The sequence below is a fragment of the Salarias fasciatus genome, chromosome 6, assembly GCF_902148845.1.
Source record: "Salarias fasciatus chromosome 6, fSalaFa1.1, whole genome shotgun sequence".
Lineage (NCBI taxonomy): Eukaryota > Metazoa > Chordata > Actinopteri > Blenniiformes > Blenniidae > Salarias > Salarias fasciatus.
The window spans coordinates 7,584,557-7,611,676 of record NC_043750.1 but is presented as its reverse complement, the minus strand read 5'-3'; the positions used below and the strand labels follow the sequence as shown (position 1 = coordinate 7,611,676).

The following is a 27,120-nucleotide window of genomic DNA, read 5'->3' as shown; positions in this document are numbered from 1 at the left end:
CCTCTTATAAAGGACACTTGGCGACAAAGCGCTTCTCTTTCTCAGAGAATCAACTCCAGAGAACCTGAAGAGAAGATGAGCGGCAGAGGAAAGACCGGCGGTAAAGCCAGAGCCAAGGCCAAGACCCGCTCGTCCCGTGCGGGCCTCCAGTTCCCGGTGGGCCGTGTTCACAGGCTGCTGCGCAAAGGCAACTACGCGGAGCGGGTGGGAGCCGGAGCCCCCGTGTACCTGGCGGCCGTGCTGGAGTACCTGACCGCTGAGATCCTGGAGCTGGCTGGAAACGCCGCCCGCGACAACAAGAAGACCCGCATCATCCCGCGTCACCTGCAGCTGGCTGTGCGCAACGACGAGGAGCTCAACAAGCTGCTGGGTGGAGTCACCATCGCTCAGGGCGGCGTCCTGCCCAACATCCAGGCGGTGCTGCTGCCCAAGAAGACCGAGAAGCCGGCCAAGGCCAAGTAAACGTCCAAACACCCCGAGGCCTTCAAACACAACGGCTCTTTTAAGAGCCACCCACCTCTCACTAAGAGCAACCAGTGTCCTTGCAGTTTCTGCTTGTCTCCTGGATCGCTTCTGCGCGTGACAGTCATGTCTCGCACTTCACCTCAACACTGCCAATTCATCTTAACCTCTATTGAGATAATTTGGAGCTGTCCATGGTGCCGATATGTGTAGTTGAGTAATTTAACAATCCATATAATCAGTATGGATTGCTTTTTGCATGGAGGAGAGACTTTCGTTAATGGCATTACTTGATTATTTGATTGTACTGAACGACATCTCGACTGTCAGTAAAGGGAAGATGGTTCTCCAATAAAGTGGAACACCTGCATTGTGGAAGTTACTACGGATTTTATACATATTGTACGTCGTCCAAACATACCTTAAAAGCTTGTCCTCGGTCATTCTTTCAAGCTTTTTCATAAAACCCCAAACATAATATAACATTAACAGTGACACAAAGTGGTGGACCTACATGGCGTCAAGTGTTGATTTAGCTGATTTTTCCAGAGGTTGCCATTATCATTTTTGTCAAAAAATGACTTTGACCGTTTTTGTTGATCTGTTTTTTTTTTTATCTTTTTTTTTTTTTTGGGGGGGGGGGGGGGGGTAATAGAGAATGGAATGGAATTGAAAGTTTATTTTGAAAACACAAAAGGAACAGAATAAGAGAATAATAAAGACTTGAATAAAAAATATTCCAAAATTACATTAAACGATGCTCAAGTATTTTATATCACCAAACTCATTCAATTTGACATATTCAGGTGTACAACTTTCCACTTTACTATATCAACAACAGAATACTCCCTCATTATTATTTATGAATGAAATGCCTTCCCAGGCTCAATTCTTGTTTGTTTTTTTTGTTGTTTTTTATTTATTTTTTAATCATAACGAGTCATGTTTGATTTTTGTTAAATTTCCCCACACCGGTTATTCTACAGTTTAACCCCACACATTGTAATTCAGAATGTTTTTAATGCAATTTGAACTTTGTGAACCTTGAAGTTTTGGTTTTCTCTTAAATTGTAACCTTCTCTTGCACAAAACCCCTTGTCTGGATGTTATGATAGGTTCTCTGTTGCTTGATGAAAATTTTCAATGGTTTTGAACTTGATAAGATCAGTAAATTGAGGTTTAATTTAAGTTGCTGTGACATGTTACGTTTCTGTCAATAGAATGAAGAGATTTGTTTCAGCAAATTTATAAAAGGAAAGAAGAAAAAAGCTGAAACTGGGCTTTGATATATCAAAATCCTTTGTGGAGCAATTTCTCAATTCCACCAGTTTAAAATCAGGATATTCCATCGCTTCCTCGGCGATTCAAGGTCCCTAACCTCAAAAAAGTGTTTTACAATTGATCGAAAAGAAGAGGAATGCTGTGAAAGACATGTCAGAGGGAAGAAATGAACTGAATTTGACTGTAAAACCTCAACTCCATCCTGTCAACAAAGCAAAAACCTAAGAACACTCAACTTATGACTTTAATGGCAAAACAACCCTATTTCTTATTTATTGCCCTATTTTCAGGTGTTTTCCTCTGGAAAACCAATATTTGAGCAGTTTAAAGTAGTGTTAGTGAGATGTGCTCCCAGCTGAAGTCAGAAAGGAGCTGCTGCGCTCTGCTTCCGCCTCCATCACTGTGTTTGCTGCTCCGACAAAATGATCATTTTATCATAAAATGGTGATCAGCAGTGGAGGCTTTCCACTCACACTCTGTGAACAAACATGTGCTGAAGCTGTGGGATGTGTTTCCGTGGATGATTGTAGTGTCCGAAAGTATTTTCTGACAGGAAAGAGAGAGAAAAGCCGCTGTGAAGCGCTGAGCTCCGGACTGAATGAGTGACTTCTGAAGGCTCCAGGAACGAATCGCAGAGATCCTGAGAAGAGAATGTGAGCTGAAGGTGAAGAGACAGCAGTCCGCTGTGGACTCGTCCACTTTCAGCCCTCAGCGATGCTCACAAAGCCGTCTGGAGCTCTTTATTCTCCCGACAGAAAACACAAGTGAAGCCTGTTCAGCCTGCGCGCCGGAGCCGGGCGCCGGGCTGAGTCTCCACGGTTCTCATGGTGTGTTTAAGTCCCGCCCGCTGCTCAGAGATCCTCATCTGTGCTCGGACTCTCGTTGCTCCGCGACTCGAAATCTGACCAGCGTGTTATTTTGGAAGAATGGCAGAAGAAGCTCCAGCCGCCGCCCCCGCCGCCTCTCCGGCAAAGCCCAAGGCCGCCAAGAAGAAGTCCGCCCCGAAGAAGCCTCGGACCGGCCCCAGCGTGAGCGACCTCATCGTCAAAGCTGTGGCCGCTTCCAAGGAGCGGAACGGTGTGTCGCTGGCCGCCCTCAAGAAGAACCTGGCCGCCGGAGGCTACGATGTGGACAAGAACAAGGCCCGCGTCAAGACCGCCGTCAAGAGCCTGGTGGCCAAGGGGACCCTGGTCCAGACCAAGGGCACCGGGGCCTCCGGCTCCTTCAAGATGAGCAAGAAGGCCGAGCCCAAGGCCAAGAAGCCCGCCAAGAAAGCGGCTCCCAAAGCCAAGAAGCCCGCCGCCGCCAAGAAGCCCGCAGCGGCTAAAAAGACCAAAGCGGCCGCAGCCAAGAAGACCGCAGCTGCTAAGAAGTCTCCCAAGAAGCCCAAGAAACCCTCAGCGGCCAAGAAGGCGGCAGCCAAGAGCCCCAAGAAGCCCGCCACCAAGAGCCCCAAGAAGAAGAAGGCCCCCGCAGCCAAGAAGGCTCCAGCAGCCAAGAAAGCTCCAGCAAAGAAGGCCGTCAAGCCCAAAGCCAAGAAGACCGCGGCCAAGAAGAAGTGAGCTCTCACTGTCCAACGTCCAACCTCAGCAAAGGCTCTTCTAAGAGCCACCACAGCTCCTCTGGAGACACCAGTCCTCACCACGGGAAATGCACCACATGTCAATGTTATTAGTCCCTCATGTTGTTAGTTACTCATATTACATAGATCAAGATTTTCATCATCCACTTCACCCCCTGATTTATTAACATTTACAGGATCAATCATCAACCTCGGATGTCAAACTAGCCAAGGAGCCAAGCCACAAACCTTGTCAGCAATGTTCACACAAAGCCACTTCACAGCTGACTGTGATGCCCATTAGTCTAATGTCTGCAGGTTCCTGAGTAATGAAGCCCAAGCTTGATGCTCACACCTCCGTAATCCACATGCGACACACAAGAAACCTCCACACAGTCCTCTCCATTCATTTAAGCTCTGTAATTGAGCCTGAAGTCATGTCACAAAAAACACAATGTCCACAAAAATAAATGAAATAACAAAGGCAATATCCACAGATGCAAAGAACAATAGGAAGAGAGCTCAAAGCACTGTGGCTCCACTCCTCATGCCACTCTGTCTTGTCTGATGCAGGACAGCCAAACCCAGAAAGAAACTTCACTTTCTTAACAGGTTATTAAATATAACTTCCAGAAAACCTCACTTTACTCCACAATGTCAAACAAACCTTATCCATATGGATTTTTAACCTCAACTTATTCCTTCACATTTTTTCAAAAGTAAAAAAAAAACACACTATGAACTGTATATAAGCATATGTAAATATTATACAAAACCTGTACATAGTCCCTCCGTATCTCAACCGCAAATAGTTGAATATGAAATCACAATTTTCACATGGAAAACAGAAAAAATACATATTTAAGCTCCCACAATCTGGACTACACGTGTGTGTGTGTGTGTGTGTGTCAGTTCAACCAGTCATTACAGTGATTCACAATACCCCCTGGTCAGTACTCCAACACAGAAACATTCCTGTAACTCTGCACAGTCATGTTGGATCACAAACAGCAACTCGTCTCTTATGCTCAACTGTTTTCCTCCATTAAACGTGTTTCCCTCCACATTACTTTGGGCAAACGGACTGTTGAAAATGTCAGCCAACAGCGACTCTCAGTCTGAGCGCGATTTTTGAAAAACTGTCCTCCAATCAGCAGCTCCTTCTCGTGAGCGTTGTGACCAATGAGAAGAAGAGACGTCACCGCGTCGCCGCTGCTCCTCCTGCTTAAGAGCAGCGACTCTCCGCTCCGTCTGCACTTCTCTTCTCAATCCCTGAAGAGAACAGCCCCAGAAATGGCTCGTACCAAGCAGACCGCGCGTAAATCCACCGGAGGCAAAGCTCCCAGGAAGCAGCTGGCCACCAAGGCCGCCCGCAAGAGCGCCCCGGCCACCGGCGGAGTCAAGAAGCCTCACCGCTACAGGCCCGGCACCGTGGCTCTGCGGGAGATCCGTCGCTACCAGAAGTCCACCGAGCTGCTCATCCGCAAGCTGCCCTTCCAACGCCTGGTGCGAGAGATCGCTCAGGACTTCAAGACCGACCTGCGCTTCCAGAGCTCGGCCGTCATGGCCCTGCAGGAGGCCAGCGAGGCTTACCTGGTGGGCCTGTTCGAGGACACCAACCTGTGCGCCATCCACGCCAAGAGGGTCACCATCATGCCCAAAGACATCCAGCTGGCCCGCCGCATCCGCGGAGAGAGAGCTTAAACTCTCTGCAGGCTGACTGCGCCTCAAAACACAACAACGGCTCTTTTAAGAGCCAACCACACGCACTGAGAGCTGCCTTCTCACGTGACTAGCCACACAAGTTTGCTAGTTAATGAATGTAACGCCTAATTCAAGTGGTCATAAGCTTACAGAAGAAATGGGACTGGTTGGGTCACTTGGTTGCTGGAAATTTCCTTCATCGTATTAGTCAAATTACCTCTGGGGCAATAGTGACACCTAGTGGCTGCACACCAGTAAAACTGAGCTATTTATGTCAACACAACCTTTAAAAATGAAGCTCTGTATCAGCGAGCTCCGCTGGATGACTGGGAGCTGTCCATGGTGCTGATCTCCATTTCACTGATTCCGCTCATGGAGACTGTCCGTGGACAGTCTGCAAATAATACACATGTCGAAGACGGATATTTTCCATCTTACTGATGTTGAATGACAACATAATTGTCACGAAGAACTGGAAATGCCTGGTTTCAACTTTAATTTTCTTCTGTTTGTAGTGCAGGGCTCATGTATTGCAAATCAACTTAGATGCACATCCATGCGCATGCCAATTCCTAAATGTTTTAAACTCGTTTTTTGTTTTACACGAACCACGAACCCATCCAAGATAACGTGAAAGGAGATCAATACATTACTTTTTCATTATTATGAGGGCTGCAAAAGATTCAAGGAGGAACAATACTTAATTTGAAAAAAAAGTCACCTCACTGCGTTTCAGTTCTTACAATGACAGGACCATTCATAGAATACATTTTTTTAATTTAACCAGTATTTAACCAGGGAGGTCCCAATGAGATTAAAAACCTACAAACCTTACAAAGTTACAATTCCAAAAAGACAGTGTTATAAATTACAAATAAAAAAGCAAAATTGTTAGAGATTCATGTACATACACTCAAATAACACTCACCATCTCACCTATGCTCTATTGTTGAATATTGTTTTGTCAGCACCTAAGATATGTTTTATCATGAGTTTAATAAACACATTTTCTCTCGGAAGCGGTGAGAAAAGACCAATGTGTTTTGCATCATCACCCAATTTTGAAACAATTGTTTAAGTCTTGACCTATTCTGACTCCAGATTTCCATTAATCCTGATCTTTTGAACATTTGTTCATTTACTTAACAGCATATGAACAATTTGCTCAAATTTCATATCTGATTGTTTTTTTCTGTATAATTCAATAACTTCTTGTCAGTATGTGGGCATTAAGTGGATGTGAGGAACCACCTCACTGCTGTTTGATGAACTCTTTCAGAAAACTCCCTTGAATCCATCCTAATTCTGCTCTCGTTGCTTTTCGGCTCAAGGGATCCTATTTGAATTTGTTGAGGAGAAAACCGCCACTTCTAACGACTGGCGCGCAGTCGAACGGACGAAGATCAGTTTCCCCTGGAAACAAGGGAGTCCCCCTCCCCCATCCTTTCCCCACCGTCTGACCAGCTGGACCAATCAGCGATGAGACACCACGCAGTGTAATTTACATGCAGCCTGCATAAGAAGAGTCCCTCTGACTGCAGCCGCTCATTCGTTGCTGTGAAGTATCGGAGTGTCAGAATGCCTGAACCCGCCAAGTCTGCGCCCAAGAAGGGCTCCAAGAAAGCCGTGAGCAAGACCGCCGGCAAAGGAGGCAAGAAGAAGAGGAAGACCAGGAGGGAGAGCTATGCCATCTACGTGTACAAGGTGCTGAAGCAGGTCCACCCCGACACCGGCATCTCGTCCAAGGCCATGAGCATCATGAACTCGTTCGTCAACGACATCTTCGAGCGCATCGCCTCGGAGGCGTCTCGCCTGGCTCACTACAACAAGCGCTCCACCATCTCCTCCAGGGAGATCCAGACCGCCGTGCGTCTCCTGCTGCCCGGCGAGCTGGCCAAGCACGCTGTGTCCGAGGGCACCAAGGCCGTCACCAAGTACACCAGCTCCAAGTAAACCGCTCTGCAGCTGTGTCTGCAGTTTAAACCCAAAGGCTCTTTTAAGAGCCACTCACTTCCTCTGAAGATCACGTCTCTGCCTGGTCTGCTACCACAGCTTTCAAGTGTTGAAGAAATTGGGCGGCGGCCCACCGTAGCGACGAATTTTATCCATATGGCTTCAGAAACTACACTGAAGTAGCAAAAGCAAAGCGCTCTGAATTTCAGGTGTAATACATGTGGAAATTTTTTGACGATGTCACATATTACAGTGACACTACAAACTTAAAGTAGAACAGAATATATATAAAATACAAATAATTTAATCATAACCAGCACGTTTAACAAAGTTAAATTAGCTCACCAATAAATACAAACGCAACAAAACAGAAATGAATTGTTACGGGTCTCAGTGTGATGATGACCAAAGTAACAACAAAAATATTGCCTGTTTTAAGCAGGTGAAACGAGGAGACAGAAGACGAGAGGCATCTTCTTTAACTCCCAAATAACGTCTGAATTTTTAATAAACATTCCATTTCATACAACATGTCTGCCTTTTTCATTTCTGGTTGGTTCACGCTTCCATAAGCGGTTCTTCTACAATTCCTAAGAGTCCTTATCACATTCACTGTTCCGTATTCAATCACATTTCATATTCTTTCTCATCGCCTCTGTAACTGAGATGAACACATCTCCATAACCATGTAATCACATTACAATCATTGTGCATAAAGTCACACAGTTTCTGATCACAGTTCTCTATGGGTCTTAAACATGGAATAAAACATGTGTTCTACAAGAAATAATTTCTTAAATCGAATTAATAGAAAATAGTCTTCTGAAAATATACAGATAACTGAAAGAAGCAGTTTCTAAGGTATTCATATAAACTATAAAACATTTTCTTTTAAAATAACCGATTCAGAATAAAACAAAAGTCACATCAGTTCAGAATAAGAATAAGATACTTATTTAACATTGAATCATAAATATTCTGTACACTGCAAACACACAGGAGCCATTAACAAAAAAAAAAAAAAAAACAGCCCAGCAACTGTCGCTTGTTTGACCCAAAATGGCAGCCGCATGGGGAAATCCTACTCCAGGAAGCTGCTTCATATGGATTTTAAACTGACACAAATGGGGGGTGGCAAGATGGCGGACTGAGCAGCAGTGTTTGTTTGTAGCTCCTGAAAATAAGTCCCGAAGTTAAATTATACTGGTTAACAATCCACTTTGAAGTGACGGAATGCAAGACAAGAGGATTATGAAGCCGGCCAAACTTAAAATGGATGATAAAGGTTCGAAATCCTCACCGAACGGTGAACAAAAGGATGACCGTGGATTAGCAGAGCACGACTATGCCATTTAGACCACGACGGTAAACAAGCGGGGCCGCGGCTGTGTCTCGGGCCCAGTGACACCAGTGAAGAATCCGGCGGAGAAAAAGGCGAAGTCTGGTGAGGAGCATCAGGAAGTTTCTAATAATGCCATACTGGAAACAATACAGAGACTTGAAAGTCGTGTTGATGCACAGCTGAAGGATTTAAGTGATCAAACAAAGCAAAGCAGTGTGATACTGGCTAGCTTAGCCAAAGCAGTCCAGTTCAATGCTGAGGAGCTGAAAGAGTGTAAGAAGAAAGTTCAGGATCTGGAAAAGCAAAACGCCCAGCATGGAAGAGACAACTGTGAATTAAAGGAAAGAGTGAAGGAACAAGAACGGTAGAGAATGAGGTGGTTGCTCCGCATTAAAGGCCTGGAGGAAAGAGAAGGGGAGGATATCCACGTGCAAGTTGTCAAAATCCTCCGGAAAATTGCCCCAGACTTGGAGATGAAAATGGAGGAAGAAGTTGATGTTGTTCATAGAGTTGGAAGGAAGATGGATAACAAAGTCAGGCATGTCATCGTGCTGTTTGCCAGGAGATGGATCAAAGATGAGATCTGGCACCGGACCAAGAACTCCCAGGTGTGCAAGGAGAAGAAGATCCACTTCGCAGAAGTGTTACCAAAGGAGGACTGGGAGGAGAGGAAACGCCTTTGGCCACAAATTTGGCCACAAATTGAACAGGCGAGAAAAGAAGGAAAGGTGGCCTTTTTCCGGGGACCACATGGTTTCATCGAGGGACACCGAATTGACAACAAGTGAAAAAGAAGTAACTTTCTTGATAACACAGTGGAAACTTTTATGACGGGACATTAAACGCTGTTGAATTTAGGTTTGCTCGCTCTCTGAGGAGGTTGCGTAAAGGTTACAGGTGCATTTTATTTTTCTTTTTTCTTATTCTCTATCAGTCTTTTCTTCTTTAGTGTTCATGGAAAATGTTAAACTTTCATTTGGTTCATTAAATGTGAGGGGCCTCAAGGACATTGTGAAGAGAAAAGCACTTTTTTTGGTTTGTAAAGGGCAAAAGTGTAATTGTTTACTTTTACAGGGGACTCATTCTACAGAGGGAGATGCATCGTTTTGGACTAATCAATTGGGAGACAGGATTCTATTTAGCCATGGTTCTAACAGGTCAGGAGGTGTGGCTATTGCATTCAACAGATTCCCAGGAGAGATTGTTACATATAAAGCAGATGGAGAGGGTCATTGGTTAACGGTGGTGTTAAAAGTGGAAAGTTTGTTTTTTGTTTTAACGAATATCTATGGATATAACAATGATCGGCAAAATCGGAATTTTTACAAAAGGCGACTGGGTTTCTCTGAGTTTAAGGTTTCATATCCTACTGAATATATTTTGGTGGGAGGTGACTGGAACTTGTCTCCAAATGAGTGGGTGGATAGGATGCCTCCAAGCTTAGAGAAATCTCAGGAAAATGACATTGTTCATGGTTTTATGGCAGACAATTGTTTAACAGATATATGGAGATACCTCAACCCAGCTGTTAAAATTTACTCATGGTTTAAACCTAATGGAGATTGTAAATCCAGGATTGATTGTTGGTTAGGAAGTGATAATGTTTTGACTAATCTTTCACAATCTAAAATCTCTAAAGCCCCCCTGTCAGATCAATGTTTCATTGATTTGATTTTAGAATCCAGCAGAAAGGAAATAAGGGATACTGGAAATTTAATGCCAGAATGTTGCTTAATGAAGAATATTGTACTAAAATAAGAGAATTAATTAATAAATTAAAGTGGCAGCAATGACTCACTTGAAAGCAAAATAGGCAAATGGGAATTTATTAAATTTAAGATTAGACAGTTCTCTATTCAATTTGGCAAAGATCTTAACAAGAAGACAAGGGCCAATGAAAGTAAGCTGCTCAGAGATATAACTCTGATTTGTAATAAACCAGCCTTAAGTCCAGAGGAAAAGAATAAGTTAATAGAGCTGCAAACTAATTTGGATGATCTTTATCTTAACAGGGCTCAGGGTGCATTTATTAGGTCGAGGGCAAAATGGATTGAGGCAGGGGAAAAAAATTCTTCTTATTTTAGTAATTTGGAAAAAAGTAGACAACAGAGAAATTCTATCTCAAGTCTGATTATCAATGGAGGGGAAAACAAAGATATGAAGAGTATAGAAATGGAAGTTTTCTCTTTTTACTCTGATCTCTACTCCTCACATTATTCTATGGAGGATGCTGGTGCTTTTTTAGACAAGATTAAGAAGTCTGTTCCTCATGTTGAAGAGTCCTTCAAAGAGTTATGTGAATCAGATTTAAGAGTTGAAGAGTTAGATTCTGTTATTCCCAGGATGGCTTTAAGCAAATCCCCAGGGCCAGACGGGCTCACAACTAATTTTTATCCGTACTTTTGGAAGGAAATCAGAATTTTGCTGTTTGATGCACTCAAGGAATGTATAGAGAAAAAAGAATTGATGCCTACCATGAAACAAGGTCTGATCATCCTAATTTCTAAACCTGGCAAAGACAAAAGGATATTGGATAATCTTAGGCCAATTAGGTTGCTGAATACAGACTACAAAATTTTTTCAGGGGCTATTGCTGCACGACTAAAAGTAGGTTTGTCTGAAATAATTAGCGAAACGCAGTCTGGTTTTTTAACAGGGGGTTTATTTTGTTTTTAGACTTTTGCAAAGCTTTTGATTCGGTGGAGCACTCCTTTATTTTAAAAACTTTAGATCATTTTGGTTTTGGAAATAAGTTCATAGATCTTGCTTTATGCTTTATGCTTTATAATGCTTTATAATGGAATTAATAGTTCACTAAGTGTAGGTCATGGTACTTCTCCCAGGTTCGACATTAAGAGAGGCATTCAACAAGGTTGTGGGAGCTCACCGTTATTGTCCATAATGGTTGCTGAAATGTTATCTATTTTAATCAAAACCAGTAGGATTAGGGGGTTGAAGGTAATGGAGAAAGAAATTGTGATTAGTCAGTTAGCAGATGACACAACTTTATTTTTGGAGAAGGTTGATCAAATTTCACTGGCTCTGCAAACTATTGATTCTTTTTCAATGGCCTCTGGTTTACAACTTAATTTGAGAAAATGTGAGATTCTGACTTTACATGATTGTCTATTACAGTCTATGTGGAACATAGACGTGAAACAGACAGTCAAATACTTAAGGATTGTTATCTCCAAGGACAAGGTGCTAACTGAAAAATTTAATATCTGTGATTCTGTGGACAAATATAAATCCATTCTAAATAGATGGTTACAAAGAGATGTCTCTATTTTTGGAAGGGTTTTATTAACAAAAATGGATAGTTTGTCGAGAGTCATCTACCCCGCCTTCTCTTTACCGATTTCGAATAAAGTGATCAAAATGATAAATACTATTAACTTTAGATTTATATGGAGAAACAGATGTCAATACATAAGGAAAAATGATATAGTCAAAGGGTATGAAGATGGGGGTATAAACGCGATAGATTTTGATATTATGAATGGCGTCTTAAAATTAAAATGGCTAAAATCGTTTATCACAAATGGGGATTCATTTTGGTTCACTATTCCTAACATGATTTTTCAAAAGGTGGGAGGGATAGACTTTTTGGTGCGTTGTGACTTTGAATGCAGATCGTTGCCGGTTAAACTTTCTGACTATCATCAACAAGTCCTTCTCTATTGGAAATTGCTATACTGCCATAATTTCACTCCTCACAATACACCAATCTGGAATAACTGATATATTTGGTTGCACAAGAAATCAGTTTATAAGGCAGAATGGAATTCAAAAGGAGTCTGGGCTGTGGCTCACCTGCTAGATGAAAATGGGAACCCGTTATTACATGAAGACTTTTGCAAAAAATACCAAATACAATGTAAATTCAAGGAATACACAAAAGTAATAAATGCAATACCGATCTCTTTAAGAGCAATGGTTAAAGAAGATATACGAAACTCTGAAGTCTCCCAGAGACTGAGAAAATTGTGCATTGGGGGGATTAAGTTTGGTGATCGTGCATGTAACAACAAAATTATTAAAAGACTGTTGCTAGATGAAATCTACCCAAATCCAATCAAAAGGTCATATATTTTGAAGCGATTTGAGGTGGAGAAAATTAAAAGCATAAGAAAAAAATTATATTTCATTTCCTTTACCTCCCAAGACCAAAGAACTTTTGAATGAAATTTACCCAACAAACGAGTTTCTAAGACTAAGATTTAATTTTGATGCAAATAACTGTGTGTTCTGTGATGTGGATGTTGAAAACCTGAACCATGTTTTTTTTTTCACTGCAGTGTGGTACACCCCTTTTGTTGTGACTGAAGGAATTGGCTACTTTCAAAGAACATTGGTTTGCCCCTGACAGAAGATTCTGTTATGTTTGGTGTGTTTAAAGATGACAAGAATCTAGAATTTTTACTGAATGTTTTATTGCTTTTGGGAAATGTTTTTATTCACAAATGCAGGTATTTTAAGTCTAGACCTTGTTTTACTCACTGGAAGAATGAGTTTTTCTCTTTTTGTAAATCTTTAAAATTAGTTGATAATAGAAAAGCCCTTCACTTGTTTTCTTTATCGGAAAATTTTGATTTAACTTAAAAGCTCCCTCATAAATTTTATTTTATTTTATTTTATTATTTTTTTAAATTGTTTTTTGGATTTACGCTGACTGCTCAATCTATAATAGTAGCTTGTTGATTTTGATAATACTCATGTGCCTTGTTTGTATGTGTATATGTTCTTGTTCTGAATAAAACTTAATTGAAAAAAAAAACTGACACAAATAACATCAAATATACAGAAAATCGCTGAGACAATATCACGAATTTATCACGAATTAACTGTGTTTTGTAGGTGACTCACAAACCTGTTTCAAGCAGGTGAAAAGAGGGGACAGAAGACGAGAGGCATCTTCTTTAACTCCCGAATAACGTCTGAATGAACGGCAGAAGCGTCCGCCCCTTAACTGTTCCCGGCGCAGCGAGAGAAAACAAAAGTTCCGCCCTTCAATTACACAAAAGTTGAGAAATTGAAATAGTAACAGAAGAATTTCCGACATGAATAAATTAAATATGGTCAACTAAATAAATACATGTGGTCACCCTATTTTAGGGGTGTCACAATTGCAAATAAATAAATAAATTAAATCACGTTAAAATAAATTTAAAAAATTACAATCAAGATACAGGGAGCCTAAACAAGGGTCTGAAGTAGCTTATATTCAGCTAAACGAAACCGTGGAGCATGGGCATGTTTAACTTTTGTATGCATGTGCATAGCAGAGACATTTCAGTCGTGCATTTATATTTGAGGGGATTTTGCATAGGGGCATTTATCTTTATAATACTTTAGTATGATTATGTTGTTCAAAATCAATTGTCATGTTCTTTATAATTATTCCTGCTTGAGTCATTTTAAAAGAAAAGAAATCTGTATTTGTCAATCCATGTCAGTCACGGAAAACACGACGGCCAATCAGAAAGGATAAGCAGTAGAGGCTCCGCCTCTGTCTTCCACCACGTCCTCAGATGGCATGTAAAGCACCGTGACTGGGCGAGTAGGGGAGATTCGGTGTTTCGACTTCGAGAACTGAAGATGAGTGGCAGAGGAAAAGGAGGGAAAGGTCTGGGCAAAGGAGGCGCTAAGCGCCACCGCAAAGTCCTCCGTGACAACATCCAGGGCATCACCAAGCCCGCCATCCGCCGCCTGGCCCGCCGCGGCGGAGTCAAGCGCATCTCCGGCCTCATCTACGAGGAGACCCGCGGCGTGCTCAAGGTCTTCCTGGAGAACGTCATCCGGGACGCCGTCACCTACACCGAGCACGCCAAGAGGAAGACCGTCACCGCCATGGACGTGGTCTACGCTCTTAAGAGGCAGGGACGCACTCTGTACGGCTTCGGAGGCTGAAGCTCCGTCCAGCGACCACACCAAACAAAACAAAGGCCCTTTTCAGGGCCGCCCACCTTTCCATTAAGGAGCTCGACATTTTAGTCATGACATTGTGTGAAGTTCGATGTAGGGGGAGACGCTCGCTTCAGTATGGAGGATCGTTGGTGAAGGCAATCTGACGCTTTCGAAGCAACGGTTTACAACACAATTGTACTGAAAAAAGGTTAATTACTCGGAGCCGAACAAGGACCCCTGGTGGCGAAAGCCATGGAAAGTATGTCGTGTCAGAGCTGAATGTATGTGATGCAGGAGGAGTAATTACATTTGTTTTAATTATTTGTCCACTATAACCCTGTACAGCTAATACTTTGATGTCAGCGTTTCTATTGTTCATAGGCAAACTCTGTGCTGGAGCTGTAGCAGTGCTAGAAGCCAGTCTTTTCTTACTTTCTGGAAGATCCTGCTCAGTTGTTGCTCACTAAGCATTTGGCGGAGTAATGGCGGACAAAATGAAACCTAACCAGCCCGAGCGCGCATTACGTCATTCCTTTCAAATTCTCCCCAAAAAATGCTGGTGCCGGACCGGCACTGCAACTTTCAAGTGACAATTTAGCGCTGTTAGAGGTACTTGTAATGAATATGTTAGGGCACATTGTACACATCATTAAAAATGTGTAACATATTTATGGTGGAAAATAAGTATTTTTAAGGTTGTAAAACTCCTTAATGCACCTTTAAGAATGAACAAAATGTAGGCATAACACGTGTGCTCTAATGCCAACCTTGTTGGGTGAAATCAAATCGAAGTGTTTCCAAACTTCAGAACGTCCTCTTTTTATCAAATCTCTACTCGCTGTCTCTCACTCTCTCTCGACTCACAAACCGCCTCCACAACCCACAAACAGCTGCAGCGCCTTTTAAACCTGTGAAGCAGCGGCTGAAGCGTCACGTGGGTGTGCGCGAATGAAGCTTCAGACGTCACGGATCACGTGATTATCAGGAAACGAGTCAAGCGCTGATGCAAAGCTCAAAGAAGAGGTTCATTTTGTCAACACATGCTTCAAAGCTTTGGTGTCATGGGTAACATCACTGGGGATTATAGATTACAAACTGCTGTGAGCGAGGAAGTCGGATTCGTTTGATACACTATTCCTTGTGATCACAGACCTGGTACATACCTGGTCATAACGTGAACAGAACTGAAACTTTTTTGCAACGACTTACCCAGTGATTGTTTGCGTTGTACTACGTTGTACTACGTTGTAACTACGTTTGACAGAATGTTGTGAAAGTTAGGTGTTTCTGAACACTAGTAAACATCTCATTACACTTTCAAGTGATTGAAGTTTTTGATTATTCAAACTAGTTTACTCACAACAGATGAACTGCAGTCACATCACTGATAAATCAGGTTTCAAGCTGAACTCCTTTCCACATTATGTGATCATGCTGAACACATCCTCTTCTATCTGTGCTCTTCTCCTTTATCATTCACGTTATTCTCAACATGGAAAAAAACCCAACCCAGATCCCAGCTCCCTGCTGACGGAAGCAACAGGCAAATTGTTACAATCTTCATAACCAAAAAGGTCGGTTATGATTCAAAATCGATAAATTGTGCAGCCTTAATTTGCAAAGGAGATACTTTTATGTGAAATCTCAAAAATAGAGCAAAAACAAATCTTTAAATTATTAATAATGTTAAGTATTTCAAATACTATATTAATCATCTTACATTAAATAATCTTTTGATTTTGTAACCCAGGTTACCAGGCCTCATGAACAGTCCAGCTCACCAGTTGATTTATTAGATCAATCAATTAATAAATTCATATTTTTCTCCATGTGACAAAAAAGTTACAGTTCTGCATAAAATGAATAAATAGTGAATAAATAGGAATTACGGTTAAAAATCATAAATATGTTAAAAGATTAAAAAAGATCAACACAGAGAAGTTCATTTATTTGTTTAAACAGAGTAAGTTATTTCATTTCCAGTGTGTCAAAAGTGTTTTTTAAATTGTAAAAGATTCGGGTGACATGAGGAGTTGATGTATTAGTGTAACCAATCAGACAACACCAGGGCGTACGTGCCTGAGGGCTTCCGGTTTTTTCTCTCTCTCTCTGCCGCATCGTGTGAGAGGCAGTGCTGCTATGGAAGTAAATCTGTGCCATCTGATTTTGAATTTGAATTTTTAGACCTGAATTATTTTTGCATCGAAATCTGACTTTGAGTTTTAAAAGCGTTTGAATTTCCAGCACTGATTTCTTTTAACTGTGTAAAAAAATTCATTGCAAAAAAATTCAATGTCTAAAAAAATTCAGTGCAAAAAAATTCAATGTCTAAAAAAATTCAGTGCAAAAAAATTCGACGTCTCGAAAAATTCGGTGTAAAAAAATTCGACGTCTCAAATTCAGTGTCCAAAATTCGGAGTCAGAAATTCGCAGGCAACATCCGGGTAACTACGTCCCTACGGAAGCCCTAAAAGGACAAGATTGATCTTTTTTTTTCAGCGAACCAAAAATCACAGGCTTTCGCCAGACAGCGACGCTCCGCTGCCCCGGACCGCAGACAGAGGTGAGTTTGCCCTGTTAATGAGTTATTTTGTGCTGTTGCCCTTTCAATAACTTATATGATGCACGCAAATCAAAACTATCTGTCCAGAATCTGCACAGTGCAGTAGCCATATTTTGCCTCCTAATACACGGACCTGTGTGTTCTCTTGCTGCTGTCTGTGTTTTAGAGCAGCACGAGCTGCAGCCTTCCAAAGAAAGGCAACAACCTCACCAAATTCACCAGGTAGCTTTATGTAAATACTGCTGTTTCCATGCTGTTTGATACATGCAGACAGATGTGGGACATGCGAGAAAAATAGTTGAGCAGTGATTTAAAAGCTGATGGTGACTATATCAAAGACAGCAAGCAAACTACTGGAGAAACTTGTTCCAGGAGTTCTAATCAGTGTTAAACTTCAGTGGAGACATGGTTGACAAAGGTTTCCTTCAGTTCTGCTTTCTTTTGTTTTTTTCCCCCGATACTTTTGATTTACATGTTTCATAAGGAAAGGTTAGAAAAAAAAAAAAAAAACGATAGCATAAGAACATAGCTCAAAACACAAACACACCCATTCACACCTGGTAGACCTGCACCAAAAGACACATATATGCACATACATGTACACACAACATGCACAGAACACTGATAAGAAGAAAATAGTAATAGTTTGAATGTCATGTCCAGTTCTGCTTTGTTAATGTCATAAAGGTGTCATCTAATTGCATTAACTCACTCACTCACATGCTCACTAACTCACTTTCATTTACTCACACATTCATGTTTATTGACCGATGTCTTGTGTCTTTTTTGTTTTACAGAAGGAGCTGGATGTCGTGATGAGAATGTGGAACACCCAGGGGATCCAGCCAGGCACTAAAGGACACGATGTGTTCCATGGAAAACCTTTCCTCTGTATCATGTACCAGAACTTCACCAAGCACAGGACGACCTCCAGCCAGTGGACAGAGGGAACATTGTCTTGGAGGACATCTGTCTTTGGAAACCTGACTTTGTCTGTGATCCAGATCTTCACCAGCTCTGCCTTGTGGTCATGAACAAAGTGAATCTTGAGGCAGGTCATAAGGCTGCTGGTAACCAGACTGTACAGACAGCTGAGGTTTTAATGAGAGCACGGCTGTCAGAGTCAGATTAACCCCCACCTACCAAAACTGTTCTCACAACAGCTATTGTTAAAAAATGTAGCCTACTGTGTTGAGCACACTTCCATTTCCAGTGTTTTATACACACCTGTTTTCTGATTGTCTCTTTTTACGGTGTTTGTATGAATTATTCCATGGATGCCTTGGAACAAATAAATGTGTTTAATTTTAATGTGGGATGTTTGCATGTCCTCTAAGTCCAACTATGCTTCACAAATATCCACAGTTTCTAAAAGAAAAAATCCATTATTCCATTGTATATGCTTCACTTACACTGCTGTGCTCAGCTGTGGCGTTCTTTAATACTCAAGTAACATTCAAGATCCATGTGTGCTAAGCTTTTTTGGAAAGGTCAAACCATCATCAGGTAATGTTAATTTTATAGGACAGTCTCAGACAAATGCCTGAATGTAAATCATTTTTGTAGATATTTTGATTTTCACCTCAAAGATGTCAGACAGAGCCTAATAAACGTTGATGTCAGCTGGTTTATCTGAATCTTACACCTGTGTGGCAACAGTGTGACGGAACAAATGGTTAACTTGAAACCTAAAACCAGGCATTTCAGTTTATGGTACAGCCAAATCTACACCACGGCTAAATTTCAGTTAAGATCCATAAATTTGTGTGAATGGAATCTCTTGTTTTGACTGATTTGAGTCAGTTTTTACGAAGAGTATCTCTTTATAAAGATAAAACTGTCCAGAAAGGATTATTGAATTGTTCTGATATTTATACCCTCAAATGGAGGCTGAATGGACTCAAATATTTGTGACAACCTCTATAGTCAGTGGCTGCATACTGGTTCACTCTCTGTAGAGTACATCTGTACTTAAATTCCTCCTCATCTCTCTAGGCACACACATCAATGGATGGCTGATGCCCTCGTGCACACCACCCATGTGGGCTCAGTCGCACAGCTTTTTGTTATAGTTTAACACACAACCACATCCATGCACACACTGATAACTGACAATCTGTGAAGTTTTTTTTTTTACATTTTCTAAATAAACAGTGTTGAGCCCTGCATCCTGGCCTCTTCGCCGGTCTTGGTTGCAGACTTGAGCTCCTGGTTGTAAAACACACAACTTCACTGCGAGGTAAGGCTGGGCTCCGTACAGGTAGGTAAAACAGTCTCTCTGGTCTCTTCAATGCTTTAAGAGCATCAGAAACCAGTATTCTTGAAATCAGAGATATGAATCAATATAATTAGACTGGGAAATATAAAAGACTGACTTGAGTTTGAAACAGTTTAATACAAAAATAGAATCTTTGTTGACAATGATATTCTGCAATAAAATCATTCAGGAACTGACAAGAGTTTGTCGAAAATAACACTGCATGAAAGTGAATAAGAGAAAACACAGCAGAAGGTGTAAAGCTGGCCTCCACACAGCTCCAGGATGAGGAGGAGACTTTGACAGGGTTTCCTCATCCTTCGTCCCACCAGCATCTCCGTCCACCTGCCACAGTAAAAACAAAAACTGAAATTATAATAGAAAACACCACTGAACAAGCCCTAAAATGCTATATTAATACAATATACAATCAGGAAGCAGTCTTGGTTGTTTCATCAATAGAATAACGGCTGTTAAAACTAACAAAGCAGAACCTTCTTGCAGTCAGCATCAAGCAGAACATTTTTTCAATTCAGGAAGACCTTAAATTTCACTGTGGCTCATTTCAAGCCTCCATTTCTCATTGACTGTGTCATAATTGATTCATTTTAACTTAATTTTGTAAAGAAAAAAAAAACAAGCAAAGAGTCTGCCTTTTTTGTTTCACTGTGAATTCAGACAAAACATTAGTGAATGTATTTTATTTTATTTGGATGTTTCAGACTTTCAAACACATCTAAAGTTTCTCAAGCAGGTTTCAGTCACCTTGCTCTTGTAAGTTAACATTGCCTGTGACTGATGATTCTGTCAACATAGAATCATTTGAAACAGTGACATATATCTTTTTTTGTAATGAGCATAAGGCTATGGCCATACGGCTGTATGTATGTAACTGCAAAAACACCAGAGTGTAAGGTTGTCAGGATGGCAAGCACGGAAACAGCAGTATTTGAATATTACTTAAGTACATAAAGCTACCTGGTGAATTTGGTGAGGTTGTTGCCGTTCTTTGGAAGGCTGCAGCTCGTCCCGCTGTAAAACACAGACAGCAGCAAGAGAACACACAGGTCCGTGTATTAGGAGGCAAAAAAATGGCTACTGCACTGTGCAGATTCTGGACAGATAGTTTTGATTTGCGTGCATCATATAAGTTATTCAGGAAAGGGCAACAGCACAAAATAACTCATTAACAGCACAAACTCACCTCTGTCTGCGGTCCGGGGCAGCGGAGCGTCGCTGTCTGGTGAAAGCCTGTGATTTTTGGTTCGCTGAAAAAAAAAGATCAATCTTGTCCTTTTAGGGCTTCCGTAGGGACGTAGTTACCCGGATGTTGCCTGCGAATTTCTGACTCCGAATTTTGGACACTGAATTTGAGACGTCGAATTTTTTTACACCGAATTTTTCGAGACGTCGAATTTTTTTGCATTGAATTTTTTTAGACATTGAATTTTTTTGCACTGAATTTTTTTACACATTGAATTTTTTGCACTGAATTTTTTTAGACATTGAATTTTTTTGCAATGAATTTTTTTATACAGTTAAAAGAAATCAGTGCTGGAAATTCAAACGCTTTTAAAATTCAAAGTCAGTTTTCGATGCAAAAATAATTCAGGTCTAAAAATTCAAATTCAAAATCAGATGGCACAGATTTACTTCCATATGCTGCTAGCTTCTGCTGCAGACTACGCAGGGTTTTTTTTTTTTTGTATGAAAAAGCCAGATATTCCAAGCCTAAGTCACTTCTACTGTTGGAGCAAAGAGTGGAGCCTTTCCTTTTCCATGGTAGGTAGGTTTTACAACGGAAACGGAGGAAAACCGGGATCCTGGACTGACGAGAGCCCTGTATTGTGCCCTGTGCCTGGAGTGTGTGTGAACTGTGAGCCTCTGGCCGGGTCTTTCTTTTCCTTGTCTTTTCTTTTCTTTTGTTTTCATTCCCTTCCTTTGTTGGATTCCTGTGCTGACCTTCAAGAAATCATCTTCTACTGGGGACTCATCCTGTGTCTGTAAGGTAACAAGGGGCCTCAGTGGTTGTGGCGGGCCAACCCAAGGAAAGAACCAGAGACTGGAATTTCGATAGACTGATTTATTTGTGGATCGTGGCTGATATTTCATTGCTGAAGAGCTGAAAAGCAGAAAAATTGTTTTGTTATAATTTATTTTTCTTCAACTATTTCTTTGTTCAATACAATCATTTATCAACTTACCTTTAATGTGTGTGAAGTTCTTTACTCGTTCACTCTTTGCAAATTATCAGCCTCCCTTTCTCCTGTAGCGACCGAGACTTCTGATACTGGTCCATAAGGTAATTGATGCATTGATGGAAAAATATCTGTATCTCCCAGTTTTCACCATGAACAGTTAGAGCTGAGGCAGGTTACAATTTGTTTCAAATAAACATTATTATTGAATAAAATATCAAGAACTTTTTAAACATAAAATGAGCCAAAACTTTTGACTGGTAGTGTAAATACAGAAAAATGTGTTTTATATCAAACAACTGACATTACTTATCTATGTACATATAATAATGCCCACCCACCATAGTTGTAATTTAACGTCATTTGTCTCTAATTTTGTTTTTATTTTTCTTACAGCAACATCCAGTCCGATGACAGGTACTTGGGGACACAAATGTTTGAAGCTCATCGACAATATCCCAGACACCTGACCACCAACAGAGAGTCGGTCATCACCATGTGTTGTGACTGCAGACATCTTGTCACCAATGACTGATGAACAGCCACCATGTTTGAGAGCCCCACCCACTCCATCAACCCCAGTGTCTTTGCACCCTGCATCTCCAAAGCAGCCTCGAGGTCTCACTACACCATTACAGACAAGTGAATGAGAGCAGCTGTGTGAAGAGCTCAACAATTTGCGAGCTGAATGGGACAACGTGCGTTAGGGTGCATCAAAATACACATTTCCAGAATATTGGTTTGATTGGGTGCTAAAAGTGTTACCATCCATGCAAAAACAATACATACAAAATATTGAAGCGATATGAGGTGATTTAGAGGTGGAACGGTGCGTCTGATTTTATGCCATAAGGGGGTAACAGGAACTGTGTCCCTTCACTCTGCCCTGCTTGCACATGGCCTGCTGTTTAGTGTGTGTGTGTGTGTGTGTGTGTGTGTGGGTGTGTGCGCGTGTGTGTGCGTTGTTGCAACATTGTTACATTTCAAGCCCGGAGACCTGTATGTTCCAATATTCCCGCACATTTTACCCTCTGTTTTGCGAGAACTATTCTATTTTCCTGCACCTGCATAAAAAAGGGGGGAGGTTTGTCTATATATGTCTATATAAAGTTTTGCCTGTGTAGCTCAGTCACTGAGTCAATTCCCTCAACGCCACCATCACACACCACAGGATCCAGCTCTCACAAGATGGCATTAAGCCCCCGCACCCTGGTTTTTGGTCTGGGCGCCAGCATCACCGGTGCAGATGCCATCATTACTGGCGTCAAGCTGCCAAGTGGTCGCCAGATCCTGTGGTATCATTGTGACACACAACTGCATGCAAAGCCACCAGGTTTGACTGTAAATGGTCTGCACTTATATAGCACTTTTTACACTGCAATATGAGGTTCACCCATTCACACCATACTGGGTGGTGGTAAGCTACTATTGTAGCCACAGCTGCCCTGGGAGGCTGACGGAAGTGAGGCTGCCAATCTGCGCCATCGGCCCCTCCGACCACCAACCAACCATTCACTCTCACACTTAGGCAAGGTGGGACACAATGCCATTGTGTCCGGGGCTGGAACTGCCAACCTTCCGGTTATAAGACAACCTGCTCTACCATCTGAGCTACTGTTGCTGTAGACAGGAGCAAGAAGCAAGCACATCATTACATGCAGTGCAGGTTGTTTCAGAGAGTGACTTCTATGTTCGTTTCAAAATAAATGTTCGAAAAATCGATTTCTTGTCGTTTTTGAGATTGCCTTGACGTTATGCAAGAAATCAACCAAAAACGCCCATTTGGTATTTTTCACATGCTGTGTTCCACCTCTAAATCTCAAGTAATTTCCCCAAAACTTTGCACAAATCATTTTTATGTGTGTCCGAACAAAATGCAACCCCAATCAGATTGATATGTTGAGATTTCATTTTTGCATTGGAATTTGATACACCCTAGCCAATACCGATACCTTTTACTAGGTTTTTTGTTTATTAAATTCACATTTTTAGTTTTATTTTACATACATCACAGGTAGCAGTTTCGCTGTCTGATGCTCTGAAGTAGCTCCTAACAGTTCCTGCTCCTGCTCCTCATCTTAAATTTGCCTTTAATGAGGCTGTCTGGTCAGCAGAAGGAGAAGGAGAGCTGCACACTGAGCCTGAGTGAGCTGAGAGAGAAAGAGGAGCGCTATTTGTAATCACCTCACCTGGAAAATAAAACACGGGACCAAGATTTTAACCAAATACAAGAACAATTGTTTTCAAAAAACACAAGATTACTACAACAATGTCAACATTTCAATAAAAATAATTCCTTTTGCCTTTTTCACACACAGAAAATGTCAATATTGAAAATAAAATTTAAAAAAAATGTAACAGTATAAGCAGTACAACAAAAAGTACAATTACCCGTAGGTTTTTATGAAAAAAAAAAGTCATTAGTGCAAATAAGGTGCAAAATCTAAGTGAGAAAAGCTTTTTCTTTGTCTGTCTCTCGCTCTCTGCTCCGACACGGCAGTGAAACGAAGGGGGGGGGGGGGGGGGGGGGGGGGGGACAGAGCGCTAACGAGTGCCTGAGCACTTTCTGTCGGACCTTAGCTCACTTCAGTGCTCAGACACTCGTACATGAGTGATGAGTACATGAGGAAGGACACACTTAGAAATAAGGTCCAGGCGTCTAAAAAACCGGAGTTGCCTTGTAAGCACGCCGCGGGTCTCCTCGTAGATGAGGCCGGAGATGTGCTCGACTTCGCCGAGGCTCAGAAACTGAGTGACGGGGATTTATATGATATATGCGGACGTAGGAGAAGACCGAGGCGGTGTCTGCTTTGGTCATGTTCTTATTGGCCGCCACTTCTTCTGAGACCAAAATTCATTGCCGAGAGCGTGCAACTGATGAGCAGCTGGCGTATCACACTCGAGTTCGTTTTAGTTTATGAAATCTGCAAACACCGTTTAATTTGAAAGACCCTGTGTGACATATTCTACTATCTGAATCATGATGAGAGTTCGTCTTCATTGCAGAGGTGGGTGGCTCTTAAAAGAGCCGTCGTTTGAAGGCTGAAGAGTTTCGAGGCATTTACTTGGCCTTGGCCGGCTTCTCGGTCTTCTTGGGCAGCAGCACCGCCTGGATGTTGGGCAGGACGCCGCCCTGAGCGATGGTGACTCCACCCAGCAGCTTGTTGAGCTCCTCGTCGTTGCGCACAGCCAGCTGCAGGTGACGCGGGATGATGCGGGTCTTCTTGTTGTCGCGGGCGGCGTTTCCAGCCAGCTCCAAGATCTCAGCGGTCAGGTACTCCAGCACGGCCGCCAGGTACACGGGGGCTCCGGCTCCCACGCGCTCCCCGTAATTACCTTTACGCAGCAGTCTATGAACACGGCCCACCGGGAACTGGAGGCCCGCACGGGACGAGCGGGTCTTGGCCTTGGCTCTGGCTTTACCGCCGGTCTTTCCTCTGCCGCTCATTTTCTCTTCGGGTTCTCTGGAGTTGATTCTCTGAGAAAGTGAAGCGCTTTGCCTCCAAGTGTCCTTTATATGAGGGCAGAGCGCGACGCAGTCCAGGACGCACCAATGAGACGCTTCGAATCAACCGTCCTCCAATCAGCAGCTCAGCCTGAGGAGCGGCTCCACTCAGACCTTCTGACCAATCATAACAAAGCCCGCCGTGGTTTCTCAACTGGATTTACAGTTTCTAATACATTAATTCTTTCTTTTTTCAAAAAGACGCGCAGCCTGGAGACTGATGATCAAGGAAAGACTGTAGGACGCAGACAAAGTCTTCATGTCTGTCGTTCCTTCGTTTCATGGGAATAAAGTAACTGAACCGTGTGTTCGCTTGTTGATATATTTTCATACGTTTCATTTCAGAGATTCCCCCTCTCTATAGCGAATGAAGAAAATAAGCTGTTTCCACTTTGTAGGATGATCTGATCCACTGGGTCCAGAGGCTCATGAGAGACTGGCAGTTGGAGTAAACCCAGTAAAAGGTGTTAAATGAGAAAAGGAAATGTAGTCTTTCGAATCCGTAAAAAAAGGTGAAGAAATCAAATCCACCAGCGTCCAGACGGATGTCAAGTCTGCAAGTTTCATGTGAATGAAGGACATTTTGCTGATGGGAATGTTACTGCTGTAACTTCATCCAGGTTGAGATCTTCTGTGGTCATGTGATGGATCCTAAATTCCACGATGATAATTTCTCTGCATGAACCAAGTTGTAAAAATAAATTGAAATTGATTTAGTTTCACCTATGCAACAGTTGAAGTCCGTTTATTGAAATGTATGATCGCATTAAGTGTTTTAGGGAGATGAAAACTTAACTGTGAAAGCAGGAGAATAAAGAGTCACTATTTAGGTAATGGAGTTTTTCATGCGAGCATGATCACACGTTTATCAATGTTCCTTTTAAACGTAACACGGTTACTCAGAGGTTTGATGAGGTGAGAGTACTTTCTGTAAGCAGAATCAATCACATCACCTGTGGCACCGGATCAACCGAGCCATGTAAGATGGAAAGGGTATAAATGCTTGTACCTTGATTTCTTCAAATATCAATACAAAACAAAATACTCTAAAACATCAAGAACGAGTTCTTCAGTAAGAAGGTGGGCGGCCCTGAAAAGGGCCTTTGTTTTGTTTGGTCGCTGGATGGAGCTTCAGCCTCCGAAGCCGTACAGAGTGCGTCCCTGCCTCTTCAGAGCGTAGACCACGTCCATGGCGGTGACGGTCTTCCTCTTGGCGTGCTCGGTGTAGGTGACGGCGTCCCGGATGACGTTCTCCAGGAAGACCTTGAGCACACCGCGGGTCTCCTCGTAGATGAGGCCAGAGATGCGCTTGACTCCGCCGCGGCGGGCCAGGCGGCGGATGGCGGGCTTGGTGATGCCCTGGATGTTATCACGGAGGACTTTGCGGTGGCGCTTGGCGCCTCCTTTGCCCAGACCTTTCCCTCCCTTTCCTCTGCCGCTCATTTTCAGTTCTCGAAATCGAAACAGTGAATTTCCCCTCCTCGCGCAGTCACGGTGCTTTACGTGCCATCTGAGGACGTGGTGGAAGACAGAGGCGGAGCCTGTACTGCTCATCTTTTCTGATTGGTCGCCACTGTTTTCTGTGATTGACATGGATTGGAGGGTCGAGTTATTCTATTAGTGATTTAAACTCAATGAAAATTACTCAATTAAAAACTACATCAAGGTGACACAAAGCATCCCAGCAGCACCGCCCCTGTTCATTGGTAATGATCTTGATAACATTCCAACACCAAAGTTACAAACTTTATATAATGACAACGTGCATTTTTTTCATATAAAGGGTGCAGTAATGAATTTCTGAGACAATATTTTATAGAAGTAATGTACACTTCATTACCAAGAAAGATACTAAATTTTCAAAATGTTGAAAAAAAAAAAAAAAAATATATATATATATATATATATATATATATATATATATATATATATATATATATATATATATATATATATATATACACACATCTGCTCTTCGAACCTATTTCCTTAAATTCCAAATCCCTCCAAAACAAGGAGAGACATTTTTAAAATGTTGAATGAAATGTATCCCTCAAATGAATTTATGAATTTATAAGAAAAAATATTTAAATTTGTAGTTGAAAACTTTCACCTATGTACCAAAAGGTTTGAAACAACTGAGCACTTGTTCTATTCCTGTCATATAATTCAAAATCTCTGGATATCTTAAGACAATTGGTTGAGTTCCAAATCCATAAATACAGATTTCTTTTCCTTTAAAATTATCCAAGCAGGAATAATTACAAATAACAAGAAAATAGATTATATTGTGAACAACATAATTATAACAAAGTATTATATACATAAATGTCGCTATGCAAATGCACTAATGAATGAAATGTCTCTGCTATGCACACGCATAAAAA

General features: G+C 41.8%; 4 protein-coding genes and 1 long non-coding RNA gene across 6 annotated transcripts; 3 read left to right on the top strand and 2 right to left on the bottom strand.

Moving 5' to 3' along the window:
- The first annotated feature begins 74 nt into the window (after window positions 1–74).
- LOC115390178 (histone H2A) lies at window positions 75–24,125 on the top strand. Of its 2 annotated transcripts, XM_030093948.1 has the most exons (3): window positions 75–464; window positions 23,369–23,373; window positions 24,114–24,125. In XM_030093948.1, exon 1 carries the CDS (start codon window positions 76–78, stop codon window positions 460–462), a length of 387 nt encoding a protein of 128 aa, XP_029949808.1. In that variant the 5' UTR covers window position 75; the 3' UTR covers window positions 463–464; window positions 23,369–23,373; window positions 24,114–24,125. The 2 variants fall into 2 exon arrangements, with proteins under 2 accessions (XP_029949808.1, XP_029949809.1); XM_030093949.1 differs by lacking the exons at window positions 23,369–23,373; window positions 24,114–24,125 and adding an exon at window positions 728–738.
- LOC115390174 (histone H1-like) lies at window positions 2,628–3,305 on the top strand. Its single transcript, XM_030093944.1, has one exon. The coding sequence runs from the start codon at window positions 2,670–2,672 to the stop codon at window positions 3,303–3,305; it is 636 nt and encodes a 211-aa protein (XP_029949804.1). The 5' UTR covers window positions 2,628–2,669.
- On the top strand, window positions 6,564–10,667 carry LOC115390188 (histone H2B 1/2-like). Its single transcript, XM_030093960.1, has 2 exons — window positions 6,564–6,975; window positions 10,658–10,667. Exon 1 carries the CDS (start codon window positions 6,587–6,589, stop codon window positions 6,959–6,961), a length of 375 nt encoding a protein of 124 aa, XP_029949820.1. The 5' UTR covers window positions 6,564–6,586; the 3' UTR covers window positions 6,962–6,975; window positions 10,658–10,667.
- On the bottom strand, window positions 19,149–20,060 carry LOC115390200 (uncharacterized). The gene is made up of 2 exons (XR_003931654.1): window positions 20,009–20,060; window positions 19,149–19,375 (listed from the first exon to the last, which is right to left on the bottom strand). It is a non-coding gene; the product is annotated as an uncharacterized LOC115390200 (long non-coding RNA).
- A 164-nt stretch (window positions 24,126–24,289) lies between the features above and the next one.
- Window positions 24,290–24,677, bottom strand: LOC115390179 (histone H2A-like). The gene has a single exon (XM_030093950.1). The coding sequence runs from the start codon at window positions 24,674–24,676 to the stop codon at window positions 24,290–24,292; it is 387 nt and encodes a 128-aa protein (XP_029949810.1). The 5' UTR covers window position 24,677.
- Between the last annotated feature and the right edge of the window lie 2,443 nt (window positions 24,678–27,120).

Excerpts from the sequence above, each read along its gene's own strand:
- LOC115390178 (XM_030093948.1), top strand. The coding sequence starts at position 76 with ATGAGCGGCAGAGGAAAGACCGGCGGTAAAGCCAGAGCCAAGGCCAAG.
- LOC115390179 (XM_030093950.1), bottom strand. The coding sequence starts at position 24,676 with ATGAGCGGCAGAGGAAAGACCGGCGGTAAAGCCAGAGCCAAGGCCAAG.
- LOC115390174 (XM_030093944.1), top strand. The coding sequence starts at position 2,670 with ATGGCAGAAGAAGCTCCAGCCGCCGCCCCCGCCGCCTCTCCGGCAAAG.
- LOC115390188 (XM_030093960.1), top strand. The coding sequence starts at position 6,587 with ATGCCTGAACCCGCCAAGTCTGCGCCCAAGAAGGGCTCCAAGAAAGCC.